Source organism: Teleopsis dalmanni, chromosome X, assembly GCF_002237135.1.
Source record: "Teleopsis dalmanni isolate 2A chromosome X, ASM223713v2, whole genome shotgun sequence".
NCBI lineage: Eukaryota > Metazoa > Arthropoda > Insecta > Diptera > Diopsidae > Teleopsis > Teleopsis dalmanni.
The window spans coordinates 49,917,313-49,930,364 of record NC_051848.1 but is presented as its reverse complement, the minus strand read 5'-3'; the positions used below and the strand labels follow the sequence as shown (position 1 = coordinate 49,930,364).

General features: G+C 27.2%; 1 protein-coding gene across 2 annotated transcripts in view; it reads left to right on the top strand.

The window, feature by feature from the left end:
* Window positions 1-13,052, top strand: part of LOC119687848 (cytohesin-1) — a 112,334-nt gene that overhangs the window by 81,834 nt on the left and 17,448 nt on the right. For both annotated transcript variants that reach the window (XM_038102363.1, XM_038102364.1), the window contains one exon: window positions 6,687-6,819. In XM_038102363.1, coding sequence (XP_037958291.1) covers window positions 6,687-6,819 — 133 coding nt within the window. The remainder of the gene's footprint in view (window positions 1-6,686; window positions 6,820-13,052) is intronic.

Sequence of the window (13,052 nt, the reverse complement as noted above, 5' to 3'; positions counted from 1 at the left end):
TTTGAATTGTGATTCTAGCCAAGCCACTTTATTTGAGGTTTAGCTAAACTGAACCATGCTTTTGCCGTGTTTTTCTTCGACCAAAGTCTGTCCGGTGAAGTATGTTCGGAGCACTTAATTAGCCGTAACTGTGCGAGGCCGAGGCCGAGGCAGTGAGTCAAGTATGGTTTGGCAGTGAGCTTAGAACCTGTTCTCTAGTGATTGGATATTGGATTTTCAATATATTTTTAATTTTGTAGCATTTCCTCAAATGTTTATCTAATAGCTAAAATATTTCTAAGATGAGTTATCTGCGATATTAAATTAAAATTGATGCTTTACAATTTTATTTCTCTCTCGACTCTACCGTTCCGCCATGGGTAGTGGCAAGTAAATAATTAACTCAGTTGCATATGAACATGCAACATTCGTAGATGCTGTTGCTGATGATGAGGTAGTTGTTGATGATGTATTCAATATATTTTTAGAATTTTTGTGTAACAAATGTGTGAGCTCAGATTATGTAAATTTATTCAGTTTTTTCTTCATATTTTCTCTGTTATTATTTGGTTTGATTCCCATAATTGAATGTTTCTGCCGTTTATGTGTGCATTTAGTAATTAAGAAATTTATCTATTGTTGCTACTCGTCTTTTTATGGGAAAGAAATGTGATCATTAAAAAAAATTAATAATTAATACCCTTATTTTGATTATAATTGATATTGTGAACAATAGCCTTTTTGTTATAACGTGATCTTAATTATATAAAAAACTTAATACCAAAAATAATTCATATTATGTTGTTTATAAATTTTTTTTAAATCAATATTAATTACTAATTGTAGTAAAAATGTGTTACAATTAATAAAATATATGAATACTCTTCTGAACTTCTTTTGACAATGGGCTTTTTAAAGCTGTAAATATTTATATCAAAAAACACCAACAAGTAGATTTGCTGCTCATAGTCGTTTGTGTAATCAACTGAGTTTACGAGTACCAGTACCAAAAAAACTTTATGGACCTTTTTCAAACTTGAAATTAATGATTGGCTGAAAATTGCCTGCAGACAAGCTAAAGAATTCATTCTGAATCGAACAAAAGCCAGAACTAGGAAGCTACTAATGGTTAACAGTTGTGGCATCCGACTTATCAGAGGGTTTCTCACTGGACAATTAAAGTGGGTGTGTCACAATAATCCTCAAAGGATGCAGTGACGTGGTAACAATTTCCTAACTCTTTTAAAATCTAATCTAATTCCAGTTCTTCCTAAAAGAACTTGTACAATATTTTCTCAGTGTAATCAATATAATTAGTTTAAAAGTTTGAAGTCTGGTATCTCAACAACCAAACTAATGCGGCATTTAGAAACTCCTAATCTTTCTTAAAGATTATAAATACAGAATATTCAGAAATACACTTAAAATTTGATAGAAGTATTAGCTTGAATTGGTTAGATTATTAACATTATTATTACGAAGATTTTATTATTATTAAGACCTTGCAATAATATTTCAAATTTTTAAAAAAATGAAATCAAACTTTTTCATCAATGAAATCAAAAAAATTATTATATATAAAACTATTAAAAACGAAAACGAACCATTAATTTTTAAAATGTCAATAATTCCGAACGAAGTTATTATATATTATTATATTGTATATTACTACGTTATATATTATTATATTATATATTATTATATTATATATTATTACGTTATATAATATTATATTATATATTATTACATTATATATTATTATATTGTTTATTATTATATTATATATTATTATATAATATCTTATTATATTTTATATTATTATATTATATATTATAGTAATACATACAAGGTAAGGCTTAAATCGCATAATGCCGTGTATTGTTATAAATGCCATTTATTAAAGTTTGAATTATTTTTAACGCAATTCGCTAATTACAACCGAATTGTTATAGATAATATATTATACTAGATTTGTATTTATATTTTGTAACAGGTAATTGGATTTCTTGTAGAATTATATAATAAATTTAAGATCAATAAAAACAATATTATCTATTTTATATAATAAATCAAAACAACCAGCGTTGAATACACATTTCTAAAAATATAGAATTTTCAATTTAGGTTTAGTTTGAATATAGTAAGTCTCATAATTCAGAAGAATTATTCTGTTCTATAGTTTTTCTAAGAGACAAATACTACATTAAAAAAATAAACTATTCTTATATCCAGTATCAAATCATAAACGATTTTAAAGTTCACTGTTCAGTTAATGTTAAAAAAGTTTTAACGATTCCGAAAACACATGTTTTATCTCGGACAACTAGTGATGATCAATAAAACAAAATAATAATTGATGCAAATAATCGATGACTTTACACATATCTTAAAATCTTATGGAGCGTACTTTTTATTTATTAATTACTCCGAAAATTTATAGAAAATGAGAAAAATAAACTACTAAACTTGTTCTTATTATTATAAAAATAATAATCTATATAATAAAAGCATTATTAAAATAGATAAAAAATATTTAAATATTGTTTTTTTTTTTCATTAATTAACTTTTTTTATTACTCCGAATATTATTATATTCATTACTCCGAAAAAAATTAATTAATATCTATAATTATTATATCACAATTTTTTTATATTAATGAATGAGTTATATAAACATATCAATTGCATATACTAACAAAAGTTATTACTCCGAAATGTTGCTAAAAATGTTTATGTTTCACATATGATACGTTTAATTTCTCTCTCAATGTAATATTATTATTATTTATATTTTTTGAATTAAAATTTTCTTTTTAATAAAAGTAAAACAACAACAAAAATTATATTTTGGTTATGATTCAGAAAACTAAAAATATTGCCAAAATTTTGATTTCTCTATTAGGAGGTATCATTGCTCTTCGCCCCCTTAATTTACATTTGGTTTTGCCATTTTATTTTATTTGATTATAGTTAGTACAAATACAATTTCGTTAATTGTTTTGAGACTTGTTTATTGACTTTAATTGCTTAATTAATTACTTAAAATACGAGTACACGACGCCCATTATCCATTCATATAATTGCGAACAGTGGGTTTCATGTGCATACGTAATACTCTGGGGTATTCACCTTTTGCAGAAAATTTAATAAATATTTGTTTTTATTGTAAATAATAGTGAAAAAAAATTAGGTTCAATAAATATTATAGTTAATATATATATTTTCAATAGTATATAAAATATTTTTAACTATTGATTTTAGATTTATAATTATAACATTTATATGAATAAGTTTTATAATATTTTTTTAAGCATATTTTTTAATTTATAATTCTATATAAAATATGTTATTGTGTATCATTATAACCACTGTAATAATTTTGATTAAACAAAAAGTAATTTCAACTACAATTTCAATATTAATCAATATTTCATTTGATTGTGTTTTTTATATAATTATAATTCTAATATGAATATATAGTCTTTAATTGAAATATTTAGTTTATTAGGACTTTGCTCGTATATGATATTCATAACAAAATTCTTTATCTGTGATATATAGCAAATAAGTACATGTATAATGTACATTTAATTTATTTCACTTTTCATATATATCTTTTTATATTAAGTTCTCACGATTTTATTAAACTTTTTTAATATTTTTTTTTTTTTTTTTTCAAAAATATATCTTCTTACATATATTATTTCAACTACTTTATTTTTCTATATTTTTTTATTTAAGTCTTAAGTATTTTTTTTAAATATCGTATAATGGTGATTTACTACTCGTGGGAAGGCGTCATTTTCCAATTTTATATTTTCCTTCATTACTTTTTCGTATAGGCATATATAATTTTTATTAGCCGTAAAATCGGTTTCAGTAAGTTTTACTATATTAATTCGAGTATTTATTAAATTTATCAAATTTAATAAATTTGTTTGTAAATTTGTAAATACCCTTACTCTTTTTGTTTATTATTGTACACTGAAGATGGTCTACGATGTAGACCGTAATATTTGTAATATAAATAATTTTTTATAAAAATTAAAATATAATTAAATATTTAATACAAATTTATAAGTGTAATTTTTTATTTAAAAAAATTTTTTAGAATTTTATGTGTTAAATTAATGACATATGCCCACTAATATTGAAAAAAAACGTATCGAATATTGGTCGTAATAACAATTTATTTAAAATCTTATTACTCTATTCATTTTTTTCTAATATTTATTTCATATTATTTATTATTTTAATATTTAATTTCATGTTTTTTCATTACTATATTGGATTTGTTTTATTTTTTAATTTAACTATTTGTGATTGTTTGTTTTAATTTATAATAATTTATTATTATAATAATAATAATATAATAATAATAATATAATAATATAATAATAATAATAATAATATAATAATAATAATATAATAACAATAATTAAATAATAAAAATAATTATATAATAATAATAATAAAATTATAATAATAATGTAATAATAATTATAATATAATAATAATAAAATTATAATAATAATAATGTAATAATAATAATAATAATAATGTAATAGTAATAGTAATAATAATAATAATATAATAATAATATAATAATAATAATATAATAATAATGATATAATAATAATAATATAATAATAATAATTATTATAATAATAATAATTTTAATTATTAAATTTATAATAGTTTTTTGGTAGTATAATATTTTATATTTCATGGTGTTTTTGAATATAAAATCCGTTTAAAGTAGTTTTCCCTATTATTTTTAGTGTTGGATAAAGTCTCTATTTCGCATAAAAAATTGACGTAATACTCTATGAAAAAGTTTATTCTACAAAATTTTTACAAATGCTAGTTTCATATCATTTTTCGTACGAAATATAACATATGTTAGTACTAGGCTTAGGGTAAAAATTTTATCTGACATTTAATAAAACAAACAGACAGTATTTCTTGTATTTAAAAACTTCACCTCGCTCATATGCCACCGTGTACGGTGCAAATACAAGTCATGCTTACTTCTGAATTTATTTTTATTATATAATATATTTGTAAAATTTTTGAATAAAAATATTTCAATTAGAAATATCAAAATACAACAGTCACAATGAAATTACGATAAAAATACTTTTGTGAGATTTGCATAATTCCATTAAAATGCCAAATTGACAAGAATAAGAAGCCGCTCAAGTTGCTAGCATACTTGAGCGTGTGGAACAATGGAGGCCCACGTTGGTTCCGTCAATGTTCATACTTGGAGTGTTTATGAGTTATTCCTATTGCCATATTACCGACTCTTAGTTAGTAACTTGAGCTAAGTTGAGTTGATTGCTGGCTGCTGGTGTTTCACTTTGATAATTGATATTTTCCGGTTGAGTATGTTACGATATTGCTAGCAAAAGTTGCTGAAAACAACCTCAGCATAAAAGAAACAAAACTAAATGGCGTCGTCACACATTTAGTAGAACTCACCATCCAAATACGCAATTAGTTCTGTTGTGTTGAAATGAAATCCAATTTAATTTGAGAATTCAGCCATGCTCTGCACAGAAAGGCAAGGGAACAAATAGCAAAATTAATAAAAAATCTAAAACAATTGAGTTAGTTGACAAATTGTTTTGTTGCGCTCTGCTGATGTGATTATTTTAGAGCATATCTCATTACAGTGATATCAGTTTGATTACAAAATTCACTTCACATCAAGTTATACGACTCAACTATTAACGGACGAACATTGTCACATAATATTCGCACATGTATGGCTTCTGAAATTCTGTTATATACTGCTCTACTTTAACTAAGTTCGTACATTAAGTACATATTATGTATATTAAGTAGAATCTACATGAGTAGTTTACCCTAAATCAACATTTAAATGATTTTAATCTATTTTGTTATTAGATCTGTTTTTTTTATATTGAATCTTCAATTTTCTAGATTGAGTTAAAAATTAGTTTTTTTCCTTTTAGAAACTAAACTTTGTCAAAATTTTGGGCTTTATTTTTTATGCTATTAAAAAATTAAAAGACGTAAATGATGACAACATTTACTTGTTAGAAAACAGCAAATACGTTCACATATGTATTACAAACTCCAATTCTAATTTCTGGAATTAGAATTGAATTAGAATACTCATGACAAATGTCAAAGAAAGTGTCGAAAACTTAAGTTGCCCAGCCACGTTTAGCTCCCAATATAACAATGATCTTAAACATCGTGCATCATACAAAACACACACATCGCATCCACCCCAATCTCCAGATCTCAATCCCATTGAACATTGGTGGGAAGAATTGAATAGACGTCCAAAGAACACCATTATAACAACAGAGACAGAACGGAAGATGACACTGTTGAAGAGTGGCAAAATATTGGACTAGAAACCACACAAAAGTTGACCCACTAGAAGCTGTTAATAAATAAAATGGCTTGGGCACTAAATATTAATTGTTACCGTTCTTATATTTTTAAATGTTTTTTAATTTTTACATTAGGAGTGCCAATAATTTTGTTCAGTTTAATTTAGTAGTTTTTTAGGTTTTTTAATATTAAGAAATTAAATATAAGAGATATTATGATAAAATATGAAACATTTGCATATAACTCAACAATGCTTTACATATGCTGTAGTTCCTTTCCATTAATATATTTTTTTTTTACTTTACTAACAAATTTCTCTGTTTTCTATGTTACAGCAAATAAAAGATGAACTTTGTGAGGTTGTTTCTGAAATGGAAGCACTTGATGTGCCGGAAGACTGTAAACATTCCAATAAAGATAAACAGATGTCTATTGGACGTAAAAAGTTTAATATGGATCCAAAGAAAGGTAAGCATATTATTTTTATAAAACTGATTTAAAGATGTGTAAATAAAAAGTCAATATATTATATTGACTTATAATAGTAAAATTAAGTAAAATATCGAAGGATGTCTGAAATCTTATCAAAAGATTTTGTTAGGTTTATAAGGTTGTTTAGGTCGGCTTGGATGACTCTTTTCAGAGATAGTACAAAATACTATCTCTTTGTTTTTTTTTATATGGAAAAACTTCTAGTATAGTAAGTACATGATTGAAAACGTTTATTTGTGAGGCTGTTGATAATGTTGGCTGTTATAGTACTCGAGTTTAGCATGTCCTCTTATTTGCTATTATCATTTAAAAAATTCTGAAGTGATTTTTATGAACAACTTACTTTTTCAACTGGCAACGATTTCAGGACTTCAGTGTTATTATGTTTTATTTTTGTCGTCTGCTTATATTTTGACATTTGCCAAATTTAAATTCTTATCTTAAACTGTAAAAGCAACGAAATGTATTTATAAAAAAAAACTCATATGTCAAATTTTTAACCTAAAGTCAACATATGTATCTCAAAAAAAAAAAACTGCGAAGAGATAAAAACATAAAAAAAATATCCAGAAATATGTTATTCTAATACGTATACAAAATTTTTTGTACATTAATATAATATACTCTGAAAAAAAGTTAATGCATATAAATTTTCCAAAATCGAAGAAATAAATTATTTTCATATTTACTGTATTAACAAAGTTTATTGGACATACCTACATACGAAATAAGGGCGCGTCATTGTCAATCAAACTAAACGAATTATGTATATTGAACTGAACATTTTGCGATAAAACGGAAATTGAATAGCGCGCACAATAACAATAATCGTAATAATCCACTAAAAGCAGCAAATTAAAGATACTCGTATAATGAAAAACCGCTATAGATATATGCATTTGCTCAGTGAATCGTGCAGCGAAATACACAGCCACGACTGACTGCCGATAGCCAAATTTAAATGAAAAATTTAAAAACAAACACAAAGAAGAGATACTATGGAATCAAGCAAACAGGCAAGGCAAGCCACCCAAAAAATATTGCCGCCTCAATTTTGGGATGGATGCATATATCGTATGGCAGCGGTGGTAGTGGGCATGTTTGCATGCAGACAAAAATTCCTAAAAAAATTATTCGGGAATTCAGACTAAATTAAAACAGTCGATTTGAAACGACTGGGTGATAATCTACAAATAACTGAAGTCATATATTTGCACGACTTAAGTGGATTTGAGAAATGTGATATGAGATACTGCATACTCCAAAGATATTATTTTTGTATAAGTCGTGTTAGGGCTGCATAAGTTAGAAAGTGTGATAAAATTTCTAAAAGAATTTTACTATAGAAATCTTAATCAAAATTATACAAAAATAGTGTGGTTATCTAAATATCTATCTGCTCCCTTAAAATTTATTATATAGCGATATTTCGGTAATCACTAAACCTCTATTATAATAATCCTGGACTTCCGATGTGTGATCTGGATTTTGACATCTTGATTTGTGCATTGAGTTCTTGATTTTGAGTGGGATATTTATCATGACTAACATATTTTTGAAATGGTGTAAGCTATCTGTTAGAAAAGCTCCGATATTATATTATTAGTATTAGTAACAAGCATTGTCATATTCATGTATTTTTAGTTTGGTGGTATTTTATTTAAGTTGCCCTTCTGAAGTTGATTTCCATAATTATTGGTATAGGGGTCGGAGGCATATATTGCCAATCGTGATACCCTCAAAGATTTTTCCGGGAGTGGCGAGTTGCCGAAGATAACCTTAGTTGTCTTTATGTATGATCCTTGTTAAACCATTCGGTTTTCTAAATCAAGTTAAAGAGATCCGATAAGTTTGCGTTCGTTGTCTCTGTCAGGCCTTTGAGAAAGTGATCCCCAAGATAATTGTTATAAATTTCTGCATCTTTAGTTATAATATAGCTGTATAATAATTATTGGTATTGCTTGATCTCTGATAAAGGTTGGTGTTGAAAGTTTCATATTCAAACTCATATTCAAACAAATAAAGTAACACTTGTCTAAATGACTGGTCATGAGAGATTCAACGGTAATGAAACAACTAATGTTCTTGCGATTAAAAGTGCCGTGATTCTCTTCACAGGACTTTTTTTTGGCAAAAAAAGTACCTGAAAGATTTCAATATAAACTTGGGCTCTTGCTAAATGCCTAAGGCTATGCCTATTGCTCATTCGGGTCAACAATTAAAATACTGACTGACTTTTAGTCTGAACAAAATGAACTCAGATGGATAATTGGTCACTGCAGAGCTGTGGTCTATGAAATCTATTGTCCTACTGACTGATTTTTAGTCTGAACAAAATGAACTCAAATGTATAGTTGGTCACTGCAGAGCTGTGGTCTATGAAATCTATTGTGCTACTCATGAAGGAATGATTCATATTTAACTTGAACATATGTTAAGATTTCTAACAATCTTTACGTGTTTTGGTTCATCTTCCAGAATTTTTGGATTGATGAGTTGAGGATATGAAGGTTGTTATTAAGGATGTATCTTTTGCTGTAATTTGTGAGGAAGCATATATTGAAATAGTTTTATGTCATCATGTTCAACAGATTTTTTATTTGTCTGAAATTTCTCAATATTGAAAATGTTTTATGAAACATTTTTAAAGAAGTGTATTTCCTCTATATCTTCAGATTTTTAAATATCTGAAGAATTGGGATACATACATAACTTTCCATTTTTGAGTAATTTTTAAAGATATTCGTTTCTATTTCACATAGCATTTATTCATTAATTGCTATATTTTACACTATGTTACGATGTGTGTTGTCACGTAATAAGAAAATAATTTTTTACAGTGTAGGGTATAGAAATGTGAAAATTGGAAAAGTAAGTAACAACAACAAAAATTTCACTGTCATTACCGAAAAGGGCGATATTAACAGTCGCAGTAGACGCAGACAATAAATGGGCGCACATTTATGTTTTGCTAAATGTTAATGCATATTCACAGAGTAATGCATTAAGAACTATAAACATAAATGCAACAGACTATCGTTTCGACTGTCAACGAGATACTTAACCAGACAAGCAGACAGACAGACAGACAGACATCTGGCTGTACATACGAAATTTGTAATTCGGAAGTGCTTGAATCGCTGATAAATATGCTTGCAAAGTCGTCCTGTAATCATAAAACTTACATACAAAATTACATTAGAGCTTCGAACCTTAAGAGAGATATGCGATACACATGAAGATATTCTCATATACAATTACAGACATTATTATTGTTGTTATCGCTACCAATATTATAGCTGGTTATCGTCATAGCTATTGTTATCACTGCTGTTGTCATAATAACTTTTCTCAAGTGTCATTAGTCTCATGCGAATGTTTGAATATGAAAAAAAAGTAGCAAACAAATAAAAATGTGGCAAGTCTTTGCAGAATATCATCGCCATTGAATAAGATTTGTGGATATAACGTGAACCGCATATCCGCAATTTCAAACAATGTCTACGCAATTTACAGGAAGAGTGTGTGCCAATAAATGTGCTGAAGCAAAAGTAACAAAAAATTCGAAAATGTCATTAATTTAAGCGGAATAGGAATAAAAGCGGATTAGCGAAAAACATCAAAACATCATCAGTAACATAAAACGAAAAAAGGTGGGAAAGAATATCTAATAGGATGATATGAGATTAGGTAGAACATTTAGATGAACTGTCATAAGAGTGAGAAAAAAAATTAAAGTAGTGATATATTTCTTACCAATTTATCAGCGGTTCTATTCCGTTTGGATTCGCCCTTCCTTGTGAATGGTAAAAATTCGATAAAAATGGCGATCGACAGTCATAGGTGTCGATGATATTTAACTTCGAGATGTATATATGGTTGCTGCTGGAATTACAAAAGAACTAATAATCACTCATTGGCTAAGTTAGACTAAGAATTAGTCGAGTGTACACTTTAGAATATATAGTTATCATATTCCATGAATATTTGACCATAAAACTTAGTATGCAAAGTTAACTGCAGTTTTTTTGAGTTATAATACTGTTTGAAGAAGTTTCACAGTAGTAAAAAACGCTTTTCTTTGATATGTGACAATGTTTGTACCATGCATCCATCAATATAGTCCAGTTTTAAACGGCAACCAACCGATCGAAAACGCAAATGTCAGTAACTCCTACTGGTAAATTTAAAGGAAGTTATTGTTAAAAATAATCCCAAATTAAAAATATTGTGATGCTCGAAACAAATCATTCCATAAAATGATCGCACCAATAAAAAAAATCGGTGAAATCGCTTTCTTATTGACTCTGATTCAATGATTACTATATATATTTGTGGGTTAGCAATAATCGAGCAATAAAGATGTGGTTTCAGTAGAAAGTCGACTGCCTAACTGAATCAAGTTTTGAGACCAGAGATAAATCATTCTACAAATAAGACTCTTTTAGGATTCCTTGCTCAATAAAGTCGAATTTTATTAAAGCTCATTATTTCACTAATTAACTCCCGAAATAAATGAGAGATAGTATACACATTATAAGTGTATTATAAACATAAATATATATATATAATAAATTGCAATGTAAAGGTGAAATGTTGAATAAAATGTTGTATTTGAATAGCATTGTTCATCTCACGATAAATAAACATAATATAAGAACTTTTCCTTTGTTTTTAATAGTTTTTATAAACAAATACTCTTACTTGACTGCCTTAGAGTCCAATATACTTAGGAACAAAGCATGTTTAAAAACTTTCGAAAAAAAAAGGAATAAATATTTCACTTTTCGCTAAACTATATATAGCAGTGGCAGGTTAAGCTTTCTATGTTAACGTTAAGCGTGAAGAATCCCTTTCAAGAACACGACAAAAGAAATCCCTCAAGGTGATGGAAACATTAAAAAGCAATGACATTGCATGTCACTTCGCCTGCTGAAATTTTTCTCGCTGATAATTTAATAACAAATAAGCACTGTTGCGTTGCATATTTATCACGCGTTAATGAACAATATGGCGTTTCACTCCCCGCTGCTCAACTGCTTCTCACAGCAACTCACTACCCACTTATTCAATGTCAACGAACTGTCAAATTTGTCAACCGAAGATAGAGGAAAGAACTTAAAAGATTCACGACGTACGTAGGGGAAAAGACTTTGTACTCACAGCAGGCAGTTGGTTCCAGTAGTTCTGTGCCCGCTACATATGCAGAACCATTTACTTGATTTAATTAAATTAAATTTATAAATTTATAAATTTATTAAGTAGTTGTTAACATATTAATTAATTTATCACGTTTTTTTTTTTCAATATAATTTTCTTTTCTGTATTTTTATAGATTATTTTTTAGGCAACCTTGTCTTCTTCGGCATTGGAGTATGTAGGCTTGTGGCGACTATGTAATATGGAATGTCTGCCACCATATATGCGCATTGTAGTCCCTGTTATTTTTTTTTTCTCTTCAGCAGCTGCTGGCAGCTTATATTTTCGATACAAAGTACGAGTACGTTCTGCACATCTTCAAAAATAAATTATTTGTTTGTCGCCGTTTTCTTTGGAACACTCAATATATCACAAATTGATTTCTGGGGAATTTGAGACATTTTTTCAGAGAATATAATTCGTTGTGCTTTGATACCACTCTTATTAGTAGCTGTGATTCAAGCAACTTAATTGTTCATTTATTGTCAGCTGAAACGCCTCGTTTATGTAGAAATTGCAGTTGCTATTCATTTTATTTAATTTATTCTAATAAAAATGTTTTTCTTAAAAGTATTTTTTTTCCAAACAAAAACATTTTAATAGATGGATGCATGCGAGAAATTTGTATTAGTCATTCTAGCTTAGCAACAATTAGTTGAGGCTAACACTTAGAAAGCACTTCAGCTATTTGTTAATTGTCTTTGTACTCGCAAAATGCACTGCTTGGAGTATTTAATGAATGAGTCACTTAAATACTTAAAATTCCGCCTAATCACTTTTAAAGATGTAATTGAAGGGTTCTAAAGATAAAAACGTTTTTACAATTCTAAAGCGGAAAAACAAAATGGATGTTATAAAACAATACGGAAATATATGATCAATAAACTATAATATCTAACTTTCATAATAGACTGAAGACATAATCTTGTATATCAGAAGTGATAAGAAATTATCTTCATATAAATACAATATATGTTTGCTTAAATAAATCTCTTTATTATCATTTACTT